Source organism: Eimeria necatrix, genomic scaffold, assembly GCF_000499385.1.
Source record: "Eimeria necatrix Houghton genomic scaffold, Enh_scaff53, whole genome shotgun sequence".
Lineage (NCBI taxonomy): Eukaryota > Apicomplexa > Conoidasida > Eucoccidiorida > Eimeriidae > Eimeria > Eimeria necatrix.
The window spans coordinates 1-20,058 of NW_013654402.1; the positions used below are offsets into that span (position 1 = coordinate 1).

The 20,058-nt window shown below is 55.0% G+C and overlaps 4 protein-coding genes across 4 annotated transcripts; 3 read left to right on the forward strand and 1 right to left on the reverse strand.

Moving 5' to 3' along the window:
• Positions 1–13: 13 nt before the first annotated feature.
• ENH_00061620 (Methionyl-tRNA synthetase , related) lies at positions 14–535 on the forward strand (the record flags this gene model as incomplete). Its single annotated transcript, XM_013581967.1, has 1 exon — positions 14–535. One exon carries the CDS (start codon positions 14–16, stop codon positions 533–535), a length of 522 nt encoding a protein of 173 aa, XP_013437421.1.
• A 3,667-nt stretch (positions 536–4,202) lies between these two features.
• On the forward strand, positions 4,203–7,280 carry ENH_00061630 (hypothetical protein, conserved; the record flags this gene model as incomplete). The annotated part of the gene is made up of 1 exon (XM_013581968.1): positions 4,203–7,280. One exon carries the CDS (start codon positions 4,203–4,205, stop codon positions 7,278–7,280), a length of 3,078 nt encoding a protein of 1,025 aa, XP_013437422.1.
• A 1,079-nt stretch (positions 7,281–8,359) lies between these two features.
• On the forward strand, positions 8,360–10,052 carry ENH_00061640 (hypothetical protein, conserved; the record flags this gene model as incomplete). Its single annotated transcript, XM_013581969.1, has 2 exons — positions 8,360–8,880; positions 9,977–10,052. 2 exons carry the CDS (start codon positions 8,360–8,362, stop codon positions 10,050–10,052), a joined length of 597 nt encoding a protein of 198 aa, XP_013437423.1.
• Positions 10,053–11,406: 1,354 nt separating this feature from the next.
• ENH_00061650 (hypothetical protein, conserved) lies at positions 11,407–17,066 on the reverse strand (the record flags this gene model as incomplete). The annotated part of the gene is made up of 5 exons (XM_013581970.1): positions 11,407–11,721; positions 11,848–12,004; positions 12,391–12,452; positions 12,822–13,175; positions 13,329–17,066. The coding sequence occupies 5 exons, from the start codon at positions 17,064–17,066 to the stop codon at positions 11,407–11,409; spliced, it is 4,626 nt and encodes a 1,541-aa protein (XP_013437424.1).
• Between the last annotated feature and the right edge of the window lie 2,992 nt (positions 17,067–20,058).

Consider the following 20,058-nt stretch of genomic DNA (forward strand, 5'->3'; position numbering starts at 1 on the left):
GGCGAGGGCGGCGATGGAGGGGGGGGGGGCCCCCCTGGATGTGGAGGGGCTGCGGAGAAGTGTGGAGAAGGCTTTTGCTGCTGTGGCGCTGCGGGAGGCCCTGGAAGCCGTGCTGCAGGGCGTGAGGGACTTGAACAAGTTTGTGACAGTTGCTGCTCCTTGGAGTTGCGGAGAAGTGGAAAGGAGGGAAGAAATAATCCGCGTGGGGCTGGAGTGTATGTACACCCTGGCCCACTTCCTAGAACCCTTCCTGCCCCAGGCCATGGCACTTCTTTTCCAACAACTCAACACCAAACCCAAGTTGCTGCAGCAGCTCTCGCCTTGGCTGGAGAACCTCGAGCCCGGCACGCAGCTCAAGCCCGCAGACAAGGTCCTCTTCGCGCTGCTGCAGCTCCCAGACCAGCAGCAGCAGCAGCAGCAGCAGCAGCAGCAGCAGCAGCAGCAGCAGGGGGAGGGGGTGGGGGGCGCCAGCAGCAGCAAGGACTCCCAGACCACCTCCGACACCCCCACTTCCCGCAGGGACGCGGGGCTCTGAACCCCACCCCCAGAGGGCTCGGCAGCACGCAGCAGCAGCAGCAGCAGCTGCAGCAGCGGCAAAGTGGCCGGCGCTGCCGCTGCTTGTTTTAGTTTCAAAGACTTCTTTCACGCTGCTTGCTAGCCTTGAGGGGCCCCCGTGCACATCCGCCCTTTGGCGCCGAAATCATTGTACAGTCTAGGGTTTAGGGTTTAGGGTTTAGGGTTTAGGGTTTAGGGTTTAGGGCTTGCTAGAGCCACATTGGGAGCGCTTACGGGCGAGGGTTTAGGGTTTAGGGTTTAGGCGAACCATGCTGGAAGGGCTTGCGGGCGAGGGGCTAGGGTTTGCGTGGGGGTTTGCGTCAAACAGAGGGTGAGACTTTATTTTTATGATTCGAATTTACTTCATTTACTTCAAAAGAATATTTTATTTAAGTTTATTCATTTTAAAACCCTTTAAAACTATATCAGCCTCAGGACTTTTTGCATTTGTTCACCGCAGCAAACACAGAAACGCGGGAACAGCAGGGAAAAGAGGGAAAACAGATGGCTGAAATGCCGAAATGCTGCAGCCAAAGAGTAAAGCATTAAAGAAGATAATAATTAAATAAAGTTTTGCAAAATAAAAAATGAAAAACAAAAAAAATAAAAGGGTTTCAGCTGTGCATCTCGAGTGGCGTCGAGTGTACATACACTTGAAACCACCACCGTAGCAAGGCCGAGCGAGCTGGAGTGTATCTTGAGCTCAAATAAACCACAAAAGAGAAAACTGAAACATTAATTCATTTAATATTTTAAATTAAAAGTAATAAATAATTATATTTCCGTTTATTTTTCCTCGAATGGACGCCAGCGAGGCACACACACCGCCGGAAGCCGAGACACCGCGGCGGCCGCGCGCAAGAGGCGCTGGGGGCGAAACAGCCAAATTAAAGGGGGAAATGCAAAAAATATTCAAAGAAATGTTTTAAAATATTAAATTTAGAAAAGAATTAAAGACAATTAGCGGAAAAACAAACAGATGGGCGCTGATATCAGCTGGCGCGTCCAGTGGCCCGTGGCTGCTGCCTCTTTGCTGCCTTCTTTGTGCAAATCGGCTGCTTGATCTTTTCTCCATTTGCTGCTCATCTTCTCCTTACTAAATTATATTTAACTTAGCTTGCTGCTGCACTCACTGCAGCAGCAGCAGCAGCAGCAGCAGCAGCAGCGGCTCAGCAGTACACACAGGGTCACTCCCCCAGTGACCCCGCGCACAAGCATAACCAGCAGCAGCAGCAGCAGCAGCAGCAGCAGCAGCAGCACTAGCAGTGGTAGCAGCAGAAATAGTAGCAGTAGCGGCTGCAGCAGCAGCAGCGGCAAGGGCAGCGCCAGCTGCAGCAGCAGCAGAGAAGAGCCCACCAGTGAGAATGGCAGCAGCAAGTTGCAGCACCAACTCAGGCGACTTCCCAGCAGCAGAAGCAGCAGCAGCAGAAGCAGCAGCAGCAGCAGCTGCTGCTGCAGCAGCAGATAATGGCTTACATCCGGCAGCTTCTGCTGCTGCTTATCCAGCAACAACAGAAGAGGCAGAGCTCTTTTTAGAAAGGGCAGAAGAAGTAGCTGAGAGGGTAACACAGTCCTGCAGCAGCACTTTCTGCTGCTGCTGCTGCTGCTGCTGCTTCCGCTGCTGCTGCTGCTTCTGTTGCCAGTGTTTCTACTGTTGCTGCTGCTGTCGCGACTGCCGTTGTTGCTGCTGCTTCTGCTGCTGCTGTTGCTGCTGCAGCTGTCGTTGCTGCTGCTGCAACTGCTATAGCTGTCGTTCCTGTTGCTGCAGCTGCTGCAGCCTCTGCTGCTGCTGCTGCTGCTGCTCTATGGCTTAGTGCAGCTGCAGCTGTGCTGCAGGTGCGGGCCCTGCTGCGGGGCGACTTGACCCCTGAGCAGCTGCAGCAGGAGGAGCAGCAGCAGCAGCAAGAAGAGCGGCGGCGGCAGCTGCAGCGGAGAGGCAGGCAAATAGCAGCGGAGGTAAGCCCCGTGTGTCTGCAGCGTTGCTGCAGCTGTCCTCTTGCTGCTGCTGCTGCTGCTGCTGCTGCTGCTGCCCTTTTGCTGCTCTTGCTGCTGCTGCTGGCCTTTTGCTGCTCAAGTGCTGCTGTTTCTACCCTTTTGCTGCACTGATGCTGCCGCTGCTGCGCGTCCTCGGCCACTGCAGCAACAGCAGATACTGCTGCTGCTTCATTAGAGCTGCAGGCATCTGCTGGGCCTGAGCCTTTGCTGCTGATGCCGTTGTTGCTGCTGCTGCTGCTGCTGCTGCTGCCACTGCTGCAGGAGAGACTGCAGCAGCAGCAGGAGCAGCAACGTCGGGGCCGGGAGGGCCTGGGCCTTCCCTCTTCAAAATTTGACTTCTACTGCCCCAGCTGCAAAGTAGAATATCAGACCCCACAGCAGCAGCAGCAGCAGCAGCAGCAGCAAGAACAGAGGCAGCAGCAAGGGCAGCAGCAGCACGAAGGACAGCAGCTGCAACATGGCCAGCAGCAGCAGCAGCAGCAGCAGCAGCAGCGGTGCTACCGGTGTGGGGGGCAGCTGCAAGGCCGGGAAGAGCGGCTGAAGCTGCTGCAGGAGCTGCTAGCAGAAGCAAAGAAGGAGAAGCAGCAAGTGCTGCTGCGGCGGCAGAAGCAGCAGCAGCTGCTGCGCACCAAGGCCATTGTGCGCGGCCCCACAGCAGCAGCAGCAGCAGCAGGAGCAGCAGCAGCAGCAGCAGCAAGATCGCTGCCAACGGACTACGAAAAGTGGCGCTACTTCGAGCCAGAAAGCGACGAAGAGGAGAAGCAGCAGCAGCAGCAGCTGCTGCTGCAGCAAGCAGCACCTGCGGACTCCCCGCAGCTGCAGCAGCTAGAAAAAGATATAGAAAAGAGGCAGCAGCAGCGAAAGGAGCAGCGGCACCGTGCTGCTGCGCTGCTGGCAGCAGGCCGGGCCCACGCTGCAGCAGCAAAATGGCTGCTAGCCGAGGAAGCTTTTGCTGCTGCTGCAGCAGCAAAACCAGACTCTCTCCCCGCCCTCAGCAACCTTTGCCTAGCAGCAATTAAGACAGAGAAGTGGAAGCAAGCAGCAGAAGCAGCAACAAAGCTGCTCGACATTTGCGAACTCTTCGAAGAAGGGTAACGCCTTGCTGCTGCTGCTGCTGCTGCTGCTGCTGCATTTGCTGCTGCTGCTTATGCTTCTGCTGCTGCTGCTTATGCTGCTGTTGCTGCTCCACTTGCTGCTGCTGCTTATGCTGCTGCTGTTGCTGCATTTGCTCCTGGTGCTAGTAGCAATGGGGGCCATGCTGCTTCTGCTGCTAATGCGGCCGGAAATGGCGGTGTTTTGCTGCTGCTGCTGCTGTTGCAACTAACTGGCCGTTTGCTGCTGCTGACCTCGCTTTGGCTGCTGCTGCTGCTGCGCTGGGTGGTTTGCTGCTGCTGCCACAACTGTGCTGCTGCCGCTGCTGCTGCTGTTGCTTCTCTTGCTGCTGCTGCAGCTACACTCATTCCCGGGATCTTTGCTACAAGGCTTTGCTGCGGCGGGCCTTTGCCCGGCGTCAGTTGCTGCTGCTGTCAGAAGCAGCAGCAGATGCAGCAGCAGCGCAGCAGCTGCTGCCCAACCCAAAGGAGGCCATAGCTCTCGCCGAAGAGATCAAGATCTTAATTGAAGCAACACAGCAGCAGCAGCAGCAGCAGCAGATGCAGGAGCAGCAGCAGCAGAAGCAGCAGCAGCAGCAGCTGGAGCAGCAGGGGGCACAGCGGAAATGCAGTGCTGCTGCTCCTGTTGACAGCCAGCAGAGCGCCTGCTGCAGCGCCGATGCAACTGCAGCAGCAGCAGCAGCAAAAGCAGCGGCAGCAACAGCAAAAGTTAACGCATCAACAAACGCCAAGTCAGCAGCAGACACATTAGCAGCAGCAGCAGAAAAACTGGAGAGAGCAGCAGAAAAAGAAGCAGCAACGAACGCTTCGGCGGCGGTAGCAGCAACAGCAGCAGCGGCTGCAGCAGCAGCAGCAGCAGCAACAGCAACAGTAGCAGCAGGTAAAGAGTCTTCGGCTCCAGCAGCTGTTCAAGATGCAGCAGCAACAACAGATTCGCAGCCCACAACAACAGCAGCAACAACAGCAGAGGCAACAGCAGCAGCAACAACAACAAATGAGGCAACAGCAGCAGCAGCAACAACACCAGCAGAGGCAGCAGCAGCACCAGCAGCAACAACAGAAGCAGCAATGGCAGCAGCAGCAACAACAGCAAAGACAGAAGCAGCAGCATCAACAGATGGGCGAGCTTCAGCGATAGGAGCAGCAGCAGAGGCGGGCAACACAGCAGCAGCAGCAGCAGCAGCAGCAGCAGCAGCAGACAATGCATCAGGGATATTTGCTGCTGCATTTGTGGAGCTGCAGCAGCGTGGAGGGCTGCTGCACCGGCTGTCTCCTCAAACTATCGCGTTGCTGCTGCAGCAAACCAAAGATTCTGCTGCTGCCCGTGCAATGCTGTGCACTTTGCAGCCTCGCGCTGCTGCTGCTGCTGCTGCTGCTGCTGCTGCTGCTGCTTCGCTGCTGCTGCGGCTGCCCAGAGGGCCCCCGAGGTGTCTCCTCGACTTTGTGCTGCAGGACATTCGATTGTACGCCATGGCCCTTAGAAATAGGCTGCGGCAGCAGCAGCAGCAGCAGCAGCAGCAGCAGCAGCAGCAGCAGGTCCAGAATGAGGAGCAGAAGCAGCAGCAGAAAGCGGATGAGCTACAGGGGCAAGAGATGAAAAAGGCTTCGGCTGCTGCTGAAGCTGAGGGGGAAGAAAAGGCAGCAGCAAACCAAGAGAGCAGCAGCAGCAATGACAGCAGCAGCAGCAGCAGCAATGACAGCAGCAGCAGCAATGACAGCAGCAACAGTGACAGCAGTAGCAACGAAGTAGACTGCAAACCTGCCCTGGAATTGCTGCTGCTGCTGTGCAGCAGCAGCAGCCCAGCAGCCCTGTATGAATCCCTAATTTTGCCTGCAGTGCCGAGTTTGCTGCTGCTGCTGCAGGAGCCGTCGCTTGCTGCTGCTGCTGCTTCGCTGCTAGGCGAGCTGTCTGTACACCGCAGGCTGCGCAAGGAAATGGCCAGAATTGCAGCAGCAGATGAAACCACAGCAGGCCTGCTGCTGCACTGGGGAGCAGCAGCAACAGCAGCAGCAACGGGAGCAGCAGCAGCAGCTTGCAAGGAAAGGGGGAGTTGCCGGCTCTCGCTGCAGCAGCGGGTCTGCTGCTACGCCGAAGCTGTGCTGCAGCAGCAGCAGCAGCAGCAGCAAGAGCAGCTGCTGAGTACAGCTCACAGGTGTCTGTGCAACTTTTCTCTTGAGGCCCCAATGCGGAATGTCCTGCAGCAGCAAATAATGAAGCAGCAGCAGCAGCAGCAGCAGCAGCAGCAGCAGCGCGGCGGAGTTCTGCTGCAGGCGCTGCTGCCCACAGCAGAAGAGTCACGGGCAGCAGCAGCAGCAACGGCACCATCAGCAGCAGCAGCAGCAGCAGAATCAGTTTGCAATAAACTGGACTTGCTAATTAACATAACAAAAAACCCTCAAATAAGAATGGGGATCTGCAGCAGCAAAGCAGCAGCCGCACAGATATCCCTGCTGCTGCATGAGCTGACCAGCAGCAGCAGGAGCAGCAGCAGCAGCAGCAGCAGCAGCAGCAGCAGCAGCAGCAGCAGCAGCAGCCGCAGCAGCAAGGCGAAGGAGCACCGAGGCGCTCTGAATTTAGCAGCAGCAGCAGTGCCGAAGCTTTTGCTGCTGCTCTTCTCCGAAGGGCAGCACCGGCTGCTGCTGCTAAACCAGCTTTTTGGGCTGCTGCTGAATCTGACCACCGATGCTGCTGCTGCTGCTGCTGCTGCCAGTGAGCCATCAGCAGCAGCAGCAGCTGCTGCAGAGTTTGTAAAGGGCTTGTGCCTCTCTGAGGTGGCAGTCGCCGTGGCAGCTTCCGTTGCAGCAGCAGCAGCTGCTGCTGCTGCTGCAGCACAGTCTAATGGAGAGGAAGCAGCAGCAGCTGCAGCAGCGCCGCAGCTCCTGTCGCGTTCTCTCTCCGTCTGTGCGCGCATTCTGCAGCATCAGCAGCAGCAGCAGCAGCAGGAAGCAGCAGCAACAGATTTCACTGCTGCTGTTGTGGTAGCGGAAGGTGCAGCAGCAGCAGTGCTGCGGGATGCTGCTGGCCGCGGGTGCTGGGGTGGAGCAGCAGCAGCAGCAATCCGGCTGCTGTCTGTGTCAGCGCAGCGGCAGCAGCTGCTGGAGAGGGCAGCAGCAGCAGCAGCAGCAGCAGCAACAGCAAAAACTTCGAAGCCAGGGGCGGCAGCAGCACCTCAGCTGCTGCTCACCGACCTGCTGCAGCTGCTGCATCGACTGCTGCTGCTGCTTGTTTCAAAAGGGCGCAGCACCAGCTCAACAGCAGCAGCAGACCCAGCAGCAGCAGCAGCAGACCCAGCAGCAGCAGCAGACGTGTTTAGCTCCCTTGGGAACGCCCTGGTGCTCTTAACCAGCATTTTGCGCATGCAACTAGCCCCACAGCAGCAGCAGCAGCAGCAGCAGCAGCAGCAGCAGCAGCAGCAGCAGCGCGATGCTGTTGTGCCGCTGCTGCGAGCAGCAGCAGAAGCCCTGGACTTCGAGCAGCAGCAGCAAGTGCAGCGCAACGCAGCAATTTGCATAGCCACAGCAGTGCAGCACTCTGAGGTGTACAGACACCTCTTCTGGAAGCAGCCCCTCATCAGCAAAGTCATCTCTTCCGCAAAACATGCCATCGGCCCCAGGTAGCAACAGGCCTAGCTAGCTAGCTAGCTAGCTAGATATCTAGCTAGCTAGCTAGCTAACTAGCTAGCTAGCTGGAAAGGCCGGCAAAGCATGGCTAGCCAGCTGTCTGTAGCGCCATCTGCTGCGCTGCAGGGAGGCTAGGAAGCACCCAGCTAGCTACTCAAGGTGGCTAGATTGGCTAGCCAGCTAACCACCTTGAGTAGCTAGCTTGGCTAGCCAGCTAGCCAGCTAGCCACCTTGAGTAGCTAGCTTGGCTAGCCAGCTAGCCACCTTGAGTAGCTAGCTTGGCTAGCCAGCTAGCCACCCTGAGAGGCTGACTGGGGTGGCCTTTACGGCTGGCTAGCTGGGCCTGCTGATTAGCTTTGCGTGGCTAGCTGGCGCTGGGCTAGCTGCGATCCTCTGGCACAGCCACAGAACGGAATTTGGTTCTTCCACTGGGCGAAATAGCTTTTTAAAATTGTTTTTATAAATAGAAGTATCTTTTAAAAATTGTTTTTATAAATATTATATTTAAAATAGATTTAGTGTCTTTTTAATTTAATATTTATTTAGTTTTACGGCTCGATTCCCCCGTCTCGACGGACCGCCACACCAGCCGCCAGCTGAGGTGTATGCGCAGCTCCTGCGGCGGCCGTTCTCGCGAAGAAGCTGTTAATTGCGACGAAGTTGAGTTAAAAATGAAAGCAATTATTAAAAATAATTATTCTAAAATAATTATTTTAATGATTAAATGTTTGTCTGAAGGGGAAAGAAAAGAAACAAAGGGCTGCTCGCGAGGCGCATGCGCCACGGAGTGCTGGGGCTTGAAAGGGCGTTTCTGTCTTTTGTTTGTGCCGGCGAATTGGACTTAGACTTTAAAAAAAGGAAATTAAAAACAAAATACCATTTAAAGGAGTATTCTGTTCAAAGATCTGCTCTCGCGGAAGCTGCACAGCGGATTGGAGCTGCGCAGCCGAACTGCTGCTTGCTGCTGCTGTCTGGGGTGTACAGACAGCTGAGTCGCCGCACAACTTGCTGCTGCTTCCGCCCCTGCAGCTCGCGGGCCCACTTGCTGCTGCTGCTGCTGCTGCTGCTGCTGCGCAATGGCTTCTGCTGCTGGGCGCTGCTGGGACTTCACCTTCTGTGGGGCCCCCGGGGGCCCCTTGGAGGCCGTGGAGAACCCCCCGGGCTTTGAATTTGCTGCTGAGGGTTTGGAGAAGGAGACGGAGTTCCTCGCTGCACTCCGCCAGCAGCAGCAGCAGCAGCAGCAGCAGCAGCAGCAGGGCGTTTCTTCTGCCTGCGGCTCTCCGCGTGCCGCAGCAGCGCCGGGCGCCGCAGCAGCAGCAGCAGCGCCCGCAGCAGCAGCAGCAGCAGCAGCAGCGCCGCCGCTGTCGGAAGAAGCCGTGGCTTTGCTGCAGCGGAAAGTGTGGGAAAGCGCAGTGGCCCCCGCCAAGGCCCTTTCTATGAATCTGCTGATGCTTTACATGGGCAGCAGCAGCGGCATTTTCGGGGTCTTGATTGCGGTGTACGCGCTGCACTCGGGTGTACGTACACTGCGCCAGCTGCCCGTACACTTCAGCGCCTTCGCCGCCGCCCCACACCTCCGCTGCGTCCCGCTCGCCAGGTGTACGTACACCGCAATTTGCCTGCTCTTCTGTCTCTACGTCCTTTACCACGCCCACGGCATGGGCGCCCTGCCGCTGAGTTCGGGGGACTATTTGGGGCTTATTCCCCAAACTGTCGTCACTTCCAGGGCTTTCCCCGCCGCAAACCCTAAACCCTAAACCCTAAACCCTAAACCCTAGGCCCTAAACCCTCGGTTGCGCTTGAAACGGGTCCAGGGGAGCCTCCAGCGCTTTTTTCGCAGAAAAACCCTAAACCCTAAACCCTAAACCCTAGGCCCTGCCGCTGAGTTCGGGGGACTATTTGGGACTTATTCCCCAAACTGTTGTCACTTCGAGGGTTTTCCCGCCACAAACCCTAAACCCTAAACCCTAAACCCTCGACAGGCTCTTCAAGAAGGTCCAGGGTCACCTCCAGGGCTTTTCTGAGGCTACCCCTAAACCCTAAACCCTAGGCCCGCAGCAAGACTTATAGCTCGGGACCGCTCGGGGCTGGAGTCGAGGGTTTAGGGTTTACGATTAGGGTTTAGGGTTTACGATTAGGGTTTAGTGCTGGGGTGTGGGGTCTAGGGTTTGCAGAGCTTTTGATTTAAGGGTTTAAAGTAGCTAACCGACAAAGAGTTGTCCGTTTGCTGCTCCCCTCTGCTCAAACCCTAAACCCTAAACCCTAAACCCTAAAGCCTCGCGAGGGCTCCACAGCTGCAAGCAACCCCGCGGCTTCTTTTTTTTAATTTTCAAACCCTTTCTGGTCTCAACCACATATGCATGCGGCACCTGTTGCTGCAGCAGCAGCAGCAGCAGCAGCAGCTGCTGCTGCTGCTGCTGCTTAAGTGTAGCATTGCCCTGTCCAGAGTTTTTGATTTGTCTCCCTATTGGGCTCTTCCGAAGGCCTTTTGATATCAAGGGTTTAGGGTTTAGGGTTTAGGGTTTAGGGTTTGCGCGCGTGCGCGCACCGCCAAAGTGTTTGCGGCAGAAAATGAAAAAATTGAAATGGAGGTTTAGAGCAGCCGAGGGTTTGGAGTCTAGGGTTTAGAGAGCATCAGAGCTCTGCGTCAATCCTCTAGGGTTTAGGGTTTAGGGTTTAGGGTTTTGCTGTAGGTTTCTTAAGACCCAGGGGTGCTGCAGCACTTCACACGCGGCAATGCGGTCTTCTGGGTCTTGGGCGCACATCTGAGCAGCAGCAGCAACCTAAACCCTAAACCCTAAACCCTAAACCCTAAACCCTAAACCCCCGGACAGGTGCAGCAGCAGTCTCCGCCTGCACCTGCAATTTACCTTTCTAATCAAGTCTTGTGCGTCGAGGGGAATGAACGGCTCGAAGACAAACTCCAGAAACTGCTGCTGCTGCTGCTGCTGGTCCTGCTGCTGCTGCTGCTGCTGCTGCTGCTGCTGCTCTGGGATCGGGTGCGATCCCCTCAAACCCTCCCAAAGACAAAGGCCCAAACTGTAGACGTCGGCGCTTCTTTCGTGGCAGTCTCGAAACATCTCCGGCGCTAGATCTGCACAAACCCTAAACCCTAAACCCTAAACCCTAACCCTAAACCCTAAACCCTAACCCTAAACCCTAAACCCTGGCGTCTAAGCCGTGAGCTGAAAGCCCCAGAAAGAAGACTTTCGGAAGTTTCTCAGCAAACGCGTCAAACTTTCTGTCTCGCCTCCGGCTTCCAACTCCTAAACCCTAAACCCTAAACCCTAAACCCTAAACCCTTGCCTCACAGGAGACAGTGCCGCAAAACGTTTGGCGTTTTTCTCTTCCCCCAACAAATGAGCAAAAGCCGAAATCCCCCAAAAGCACTCTTAGAGGGCCTGAAGATGCAAATAGAAAAATCCCCAAACCCTAAACCCTAAACCCTAAACCCTAGCCCCGTACTTGGAGCTTTAGCTTGAAGCCCTAAAACTTGACGGCTGTCCTAAACCCTAAACCCTAAACCCTAAACCCTGAAAATGCTGCATGCTCACCAGAGGGCGAAGTTCTGTGCAGCAGGATGTTCTCTGGCTTTATATCTGCCGCCGCAGAAACGCAAACCCTAAACCCTAAACCCTAAACCCTAAACCCTAAATCTTAGCCTTAGCAGGCCCCTCCCTCGCGGGCCCCGCAGCGCTGACACTCCCCTACAAAGCCTAGAGGCCCTCCGCGAGGGTTTAGGGTTTAGGGTTTAGGGTTTGTCACCTCTGTGGATAATGTTGTTCTCATGCAAGTGAGCGAGAGCAGCAGCTGTTTGCGCTATGTACTGCAAAGGCCACAGCAGCAGCAGCAGCAGCAGCAGCAGCAGCAGCAGCAGCGGCCCCTGAGGCCTCGAACCCTAAACCCTAAGCCCTAAACCCTAGACCTTAAGCCCTGGCAAGAGCAAACCACTGCAGCGTCGGAACCCTAGGGTTTAGGGTTTAGGGTTTGGGGCTAGGCCTACGCTGGCTGTTTCTTGTTCAGGCAAAGGGCCTCCCTTTTCCCTGCAGCGCAGACCAAACCACAAACCCCAAACCCTCAACGACGCCCCAGACCCTAAACCCTAAACCCTAAACCCTAAACCCTAAACCCTAGCAGCAAACCTGAATCTGTGTCGGAGAGTCCCTCTGTTGGCATATTCAAGAACAAACACCAAATGTTCTCTGTCTTCAAAAGAGCCCCAAAACCGCACCACGTTGGGGTGTCTGTACACCTCAACAGCAGCACAGCCGCAAACCCCAACCCCATTCCACTCCAGCTGCTGCCGCTGCTGCTGCTGCTGCGCCTGTTGTTGCTGCTGCTGCTGCTGCTGCGGTTGTTGTTGCTGCTGCTGCTGGTGCGGCTGCTGTTGTTGTTGCTGCTGCTGCTGCTTCTTGCGCTGCAGCGCCGCCGGAAGCCCCTGCGCTGCTGCTGCAGCCTTCCTGGCCTCTGCTGATGAGTTGCTGTCGAGGGTTTAGGGTTTAGGGTTTAGGGTTTAGGGTTTTGGGCACCTGACGGAGGAATGGAGAGCTCGCTCTCTACGGACTTGCTCTCTAAGCCCCAGTTCCGCTATTTTGCACTTCTGCAATATTTTCAAAGCAACAAAAGGGGGGGCCCCCTGGGGGCCCCCAACTGTACCCTCCTCCTCCAGCTGCAGCAGCAGGGGGCCCCCCACGCAGCGGGCAAGCACGACCTCGCTTGTGCTGCAGAAAAGCGCAGCACAAGCTGCAGCAGGAGCAGCTGCTGCTGCTGCAGTAGCAGCTGCAGCAGCAGCTGCTGCTGCAGTAGCAGCAGCAGCAGCAGCCACTGCAGCGCGAGCGAATGCAACAGCCGCCGCAGCAGCTTCTGCGCAAAATTAGCTGCATCAGAAACTGCAGCAGCAGCAGCAGCAGCAGCAGCAGCAGGGGTGCTGGTTTTCTGCGTCTTTCTGCTTCGCTTTATTGCTTTTAAATCCCTGAGCTGCTACGACTTATTTATTTCCATTTAATCCTTTTTATCTTTTATTTATTTATTTATTATTTATTTATTTATTTATTTATTTATTTATTTATTTATTTTAATCTTTTTTATTTTATTTCTTTTTTCTCACCGCCCCAACCCCAGCAGCAAATCGCACGGGGCGAAATCGGAGGCCTGCAGGTACGCCCGCGGCTGAGGGGGCAAATTGACACACCAAAAAAACAAATTAATTAATTAATTAATTAATTAATTAATTAATTAAATAATCAATTAAATCAAATATTTATTTACTTATTTACTGCTAGCAGGTGCATGCAGAGGCGGAAAAGACAGAAAAAACCCGGAGAAGAAAGAGGCAAAAATGAAGCAAAGGGGCTGCTGCAGCAAGCCGACGCAGCAGCAGCAGCAGCAGCAGCAGCAGCAGCAAGTCCCCCCGCAGCAGTGGAGGGCTTCAGCGAGTTTCAAAGAAACAAAAGAAGCAAAAGAGACAAAAGGAGACAAAGGAGACAACGGAGAGCAGCAGCAGGAAAGCAGAGTGCTGTGGGGCTGGGGTGTACGTACAGCTTCGGCTGCTGCTTCTGCTGCTGCTCCTGCTGCTGCTTCTGCTGCTGCTGCTGCTGCTGCTCTGCTGCAGTTCAAATTTATATTTTCTTTTTCTTCTGCTTCTGTCTCCTGAGCAAACTGCAGCTCGCTGTCTCCATCGGCCGTCGTCACCGCAGTCATGCACCTGCTGCTGCTGCTGCTGCTGCTGCTGCTGCTGCTGCTGCTGTCCTTTTGCTCCTGCTGCTCCACCTGCTCCAGCCACTTGAAGAATGACACGGGGCGGGGGGGCCCCCCGGGGGCCCCCAGGGGCCCCTGAGCTGCCTTGTCAACTTTGGGTACTGCTGTTTGTGGGGTGAGAAGGGCTTTTGGAATCTGCAGAGAAAGAAATGCATTTTTGGCTTTTTGCAATTCAAAAGAAAACAAAAAGCAGCAAATAAATAAACAAAATAAATCCAATAATGAACTTTTCCCTTTTTCATCTTTAATTATTTTATCTATTTTGGGAAAAGACCAAAAAAGCTTCACCTGCTGCCCCCCACATAATGGGGGCCCCTCTGAACCCCTACTGGGGGGCCCCCCGGGGGCCCTTCGGGGGCCCCCTTTTGTGTCTGCTGCTTCCAAAGGACGAGGCAGGGGGGGCCCCCTGGGAGCATTTGCTGCTGCTGCTGCTGACAGCTGCTGGCTGCACCGCCTTCCGTTCCTTGGAGCTCCTGCTGCTGCTGCTGCTGCTGCTGTTGCTGCTGCTGCTGTTGCTGCTGCTGGCGGGATGGCTGAGCTGCGCCGTCTGCTGCTGGAGGCCACCCTTGCAGCTGCTGCTGCAGCTGCTGCAGGCGCAGCTTGTGGGGTTTGCTGCCGCTGCTGCTCCTGCCGGTCCAGGTAACGGCTGCTGCTGCTGTTGCTGCTGCTGCTGCTGCTGCTGCTGTTGCTGCTTGCCCGCCTCACTGGCGGCAGCGGGATCTTAGAGGCAGCGCGAGCCCCATTCAAGCCTTTGTGGGGCTCCTTCTGCTGCTGGGACTGCTGTTGCTGCTGCTGCTGTTGCTGCTGTTGCTGCTGCTGCTGCTGCTGCTGCAGGTTGTCTTGCTGCGCAGGCGTCATTGGAGCATCCAGCCGTTGTGCTTGCAGCTGCCGCTGCGTCAGTCCTTCCGCTGCTGCTGCTGTTGCTGCTGCTGCTGTTGCTGCTGCTGCTGCTGCTGCTGCTGACTCAGCTGGGGGCCCCACTGGCATGTCCTCCCCCCCGGGGCGGCGTAAGAAGGGGCCCCACGCGGAGGCCCCCATGGCGCTGAGGGCGCGACTGACAGACAGTGGCTGCTGCTGCTGCTGCTGCTGCTGCTGCTGCTGCTGCTGCCTCCCAAGCAGGCCCTGAGGGGCCCCCCAAGGCTCACCTAGGGGCCACATGTTGGGGCCCCACCCCCGTGCATGCAGCTCAGCTTCTGAAGAATCCAAAAGAGGGTATGAAGGCCAGCAGCAGCCCTGAGGGGGCCCACCAGGGGGCCCCCAGGGGGCCCCCAGACCCTCTGGGGGCCCCGCAGCAAGATAGGGGCCCCTAGAAGGCAGCGGGGGCACTCGGTGACGTAGCTGCTGCTGCAGGTGCAGCTGCAGCTGCTGCTGCTGCTGCAGTAGCAGCTGCTGCTCCTGCTGCTGTTGCTGCTTTTGCTGCTGCTGTTGCTGCAGCGGGAAGTGTCTGAGGGCCATCTCTTGCTCCTTCCAGTGCTCCCGATAGCTCTGCTGCGGCATGAACAGCTGCTGCTGCTGCTGCTGCTGCTGCTGTTGCTGTTGCTGCAGCTCTTGACACGTGACACCCAAAACATTTTTGACGCCAAATATATGCTGATTTTGCGGCTGCTGCTGCTGCTGCTGCTGCTCTTGCTGCTGCTGCTGTGGCTGCTCTTGTGAGGGCTCAGCCAACGCTGCCCAAGGCCCAGCGGTTCCTGCGGCTTCAGCAGCAGCAGTGTCAGGAACACTAGCAGCAGCCGCGGCAACAGCAGCAGCAGCAGCAGCAGCAGCAGCAGACTCCACGTTCTGTGCTGCAGCAGTGCTCTGCTGCTGCCCGCTGCGGCCGCCAGCAAGCGCCTCCTTTTGCTGCCCCGTGCGAAATAGGGGGGCTTCCCTGGCCAGAGGTGCTGCTGCTGCTGCTGCTGCTGCTGCTGCTGCTGAGGGTCGGTAAGGCCTCAGAGTGCTGCTGCTGCTGCTGCTGCGCCTAACAGGGGCCCCCCTAAGGCGGCTGCTGCTGCTGCATGCGCCCCGCTGAGGCAAGGGGGCCCTCTGGCTTGCGGGGGAGGCCCGGGGGCCCCCCGAGAGTGGCTGTCGGGCTGGGGGGGCCCCTATGGAGATGCTGCGGGGCTTTTTTGCTGCAGCGTCTTCCCCTGCTGCTGCTGCTGCTGCTGCTGCTGCTGCTACAGAAGCTGTGCTGCTTCTGCGTCCCACAGCACTTGACGCGCGGGGGGGCCCCAAAGGGGGCCTCATAGACTGGCGAGGCGCACTAACCACCCCTTTCTGGGGGCCCCTGCCTGCTGCTGCTGCTGCTGCTGCTGCTGCTGCTGCTGCTTCTGAGGTGGCTGTACCTACTGGCTCCCTTCGACTCGAGGAAGGCCTTCGCTGCTGCTGCTGCTGTTGCTGCTGCTGCTGCTGCTGGGGACACCGCACAGCCAAGCCTACAGGTGGAGATAGAAGCCGCTGCCTCGTAGTGATGCGAGGGCGCTGCTGTTGCTGCTGTTGCTGCTGTTGCTGCTGTCGCCGCTGCTGTTGTTGCTGCTGCCGCTGCTGCTGCTGCTGCAGATGAAGCTGGTAGGGCCTTGTCTGCTGCTTCTGAAGACGCTGCTGTCGCAATGCTTCCTGCTGTTGCTGTAATCCCTCCCGCTGCTGCTGCTCTAGATGCTCCCGCTGCTGCTGCTGCTGCTGCTGCTGCTGCTGCTGCAGTTCCTGCTGCCCTCGCTGCTGCTCAGGTGACGCGGTTCTGCTGAGACTTGTGTAAGAAGCAGCAGTGCATGCCGGCCTGTGCGGCAGCAGCTGCTTCAGCTCTTGCTGCTGGCGTTGCTGCTGTTGCTGCTGCATGTGCTGCTGCTGCTGCTGTGACAGGCTCAGCTCTTGCTGCGCGTACAGCTGTTGCTGCTGCTGCAGTTGCTGCTGCCAGGATGTCTGCAACACTTGAAGATCCTCCACCTGCTGTCCTCCGAAACAGTACCTGTGCTGCTGCTGCTGCTCTAGTGGCTGCGATTGCTGCTGCTGCTGCTGCAGCAACTGTTGCTGCAGCTGCTCTTCCTGCTGCTGGTGCAAAAGGCGGTCAGCCACTTCCTGCAGCCAGTAGGGGTCGTTGGCAGCGTGGCGCCCAGAGTCTCTCACAGAAACCGGGTGCGGCTTTTGCTGCTGCTGCTGTTGCTGCTGCTGCTGCTGCTGCTGCTGCTGCTGCTGCTGCTGTCGCAGCAGCTGCTGCTGCGAGTCGGACCAGACCGAGTAAGGGCCGCAGTTCTGCTCTACACGATGAGCTGTTGAACTTTGGTGAAAATTTGAGGCGGAGTAGGAGCGGTGCTGCTGCTGCTGCGGCAGCCGCTGTTGCTGCTGCTGCTGCTGCTGCGGCAACCACTGCTGTGGCTGCTGCTGCTGCTGCTGCTGCAGTTGGTCCTGCTCCAGCTCCGTCAACTCCGGCGTCTGTTCAGAGGCTGGGCTGGCAGACTGTGGGGAAAAAAAGTCATCGGGGGTGCCTGCTGCTGATTCCATTTGCTGCTGCTGCTGCGGGTACCAGCGCTGCTGCTGCTGCTGCGGGCAGCCGTACTGCTGCTGCTGCTGCTGCTGCTGCTGCTCACGACTTAGCTGCTGGCTTGCGTCTGCCTCTCCGTACGTGAAGCCTTCTCTGGCTGTCAGCATGGGAGGCTCCTCATTGTCAATTTGCTGCAGGGCCCCCTCTGGGGGGCCCCTGGATATCCAGGATAACATCTTGGCGGGTGCTGCTGCTGCTGCTGCTGCTGCTGCTGCAGTGGCAGCAGGCGCAGCACCTGGGGGGGCTACGGTAGCCCTTGCATCCCTGTCTTTGTGCTGCTGCTGCTGCAGCTGCTGCTGCTGTTGCTGCTGCTGCCTATTACGCGCTGCTGAAAGGGGTTCTCTCCGGGCTGTGGGCCCCACCTCCCTTTGCCTGAGATCTAGCCTGCAGCTCAAGGCGTTGCTGCTGCTGCTGCTGCTGTTACTGCTGCTGGTGTTGCTACTGCTGCGGCAGATGGAGCCGCGGCTTCTGCTGCGGTTTCGCGCTGCAGTGATGGGGAGTTGAGGCATCAGGCTCGTGCCGGACTTTCTTAGCGCATTGGGTGAATTAATTAGATAAATAATTGTTTAAATCCATTAAACTGCTTCTTCACCTAATTTAATGTTTTATTTCCGCGAAACTTCCTGTCTGCTGCAGGAGCTCACTAGGACGGCGGCGGCAGCGCGCACATAGCCGCCGCCGCGCTGCTCTGAAGGAATGGAGCAAAAATAAATAAATAAACTCGCCAAATTTGTTTTATCTTTTGGAATATTGAAATGCGGAGAAAAAAAGAATTAAAAGAAAGTATTGGTAGGGCCATGGAAAAGGCACACGTAACTTGGCTGGCCGCGGTGGTGGGGTTGTTGTTATTGTCTTGCAGCATGCAGTGTTGGCGTTTGAAATGCGAGTTTGCGGAAAAACAAAATTTAAATTCAAAAATAACATATTTGGAAAATAAATAGACACCATTCAATCATTTATGTTGCTGTGTTGCGGACTTCTTTCCATCTCTGCTTCCCCGCGCTCACGATCTTTGCAAAAACAGCAACAAGACAAGATAAACAGCGCAAAATATAGGAGCTGAAAGTAAAACAACGTAAATAATCTAATTTTAACTTCAAAATGCCTAGGAAATCTTTTATTTCTTAAGTTTACCTCCGTTAACTACAGGCATTTCAAGTGAATGCCGGAAATGAGTGGGGTTGTTGTATTAAACTCAATTCAGCATCTTCTCCAGCAACCCCAGCCTTTCATTTATTAATAGCGTCTTTCACCTTAAAGAACTGAATAACTCCCAATTTGTCACTATTATTCTCTTTCCATCCATTCAAGTTTTTTAACGAAAATAAGGTGAAGACAATGACGTGAAAATGTCATGAAAAATTACAACATTTGTGAAGCCACGCTACGCGCAAATGGCGAACTGAGTCCTCGGCAACTCCAGACTCAACCGAAACAAAACAAAACTTTGGAGAGATCAAAGAAACCCTTCAGGAAAGCACATAGTAATGCATATTTCGAAGGAATATGCATTCCTGAAAACAATTCCGGATGTACGCATTACTGAAAAGAAAGCATATTTTGCACTCCCCTCACTAATGCAAGAGCTCAGCCTCTATCCTCTATTAGTGCACTTATTTCTCTGGTACTTCCTCTTCAAAGTCCAATTAGGCTCAAATTAATTCGCATAATGGTTCTACTGGATCTGTATGCAGTCGAAACAGCCCCAACTCAGCGACTAACTACCACTTCTGCCCTACAGTTCTTCTGCAGCGCCTATGCAGAACTTATGAATCCCTTCTTCCATTTCCTCTTGCCAGCAGCGGATCCTAATCCCTTAAATGTTCACAAGTCTCTAGAGAATCAGGCAGTCCAGTCTTTTAAATCCATTAATCCACACATTCGTTTCGGATCCGAACAAGATCCTCTTCAACTTTCTTTACCGAGGCTAAGAACAGTCCTTTAGAAACCGGACAAAGAGCAGCGAGCGCAGCAGAAAACGGGAAAGCACACAGGCAAATATATACACACACTCAAAAGATCTGCTCCTGCTGCTGCTGCCGCTGCTGCAACTGCAGCGGCAGCGGTTAATTCAGCTGCAGCTGTTTCGCCTGTTACTGCTGCAGCTGCCGCTGCTGCAGCTGCCGCCGTTGCGGCCACATACGGATACAACAACGGGCATGCATGAGATGCCGCCTCCTGCTTAACGCAGGCCTACTAGGAGCAGCTACCGCATCAGCTGCTGCTGCCGGCTCTGCAGCATTATTTACAATTGCATGCGAACAAATGCATGCGAAATGCGGGGCACGACTGACAAAAAGTTCCAGGGGGCACGTCACTGCTCCCCACAAAATTTGCATGCGCACTCCGTTTATCATATAACCCCGATTAATCTTTTCTATTGCCCAGCCGTTTTGCACTTAAAAAGGATGAGCTCTGAACGTAGGCATGCAACTGCTGCTGGCGCCAGACCGTTTGCTGCAGCGGCAGATACATTATAGACACGCCCAGCAACAGAAAAAATATACTGGAAAGACGCTGTGCCCATACATGTACATGTGTATAGAATACGTATACACCTTTTTCCACCAACACACTACGTAAAAGTTCGACAGGGAAACACCCTTATCAGAATACCAGTATAATATGCGTGTCTAACCTTCACAAAGATACAACAAAGCAAAAACAAAGCTAAATGAAGGGAGAAAAAAAGAAAAAATATGTATCGAAGTGCACATCTATGCAAAAGGATACTTGCACAAGAAGATAGAACGTGCAACAACCGACGTATCGCGACCGTCGAAACGACCGATGGAAAAATAAATGATCCACGTGAATAGAAAAATAATAGTAATAATAACGGGCTGCAGCTTCGTCTCCTTTTCAATCCACAGCTAAGCCTGTGACGGAATCCAAGAACTTCAGCCGCGGCCCAACGCGCGCCTCCATAAGTTAGTTTCACCAGATAATTTCACCACTAGCACTAAAACACTTTTGCATGATGTATGCACTTTCACGGAGATGATTTAATTCAAATTCACATGAGATTTCCCAGATTCAAATATGTGACACGCTGGCTTCAAATTGAAGTGCTCCCTCTGCCACGACAAAGGCATCACTCATGTTCTGTCAAGCGAAACAAAATGGCAAACACAAACCTATCAAGCATCTGGAAATACTGACACCGAATACAAAATATGCATACAGTTCAAATTATGACCTAGATGACATGCTTACAAACGATCATTACACAAATGATACAACAGGAGGAACAAGAAACACGGCACTTACTGGCACGCCGCTCGGGCAGAAACGTTTAGAAATTGTGCATGCACAATTCAAATCAACTACACAAGCAATTCAAACAACAGGCTGGTTCAAATATCCGCACTTAGATGATTCAAATATTTCAAAGGGCATCGGAACAAGAACAAATGTGGAAAACAGACAAAACGAAGCGTGAACAACAGACTGGGTCTACAAAGCATTCAAATGGAAAATATTCATCAAATGGGAAGCATG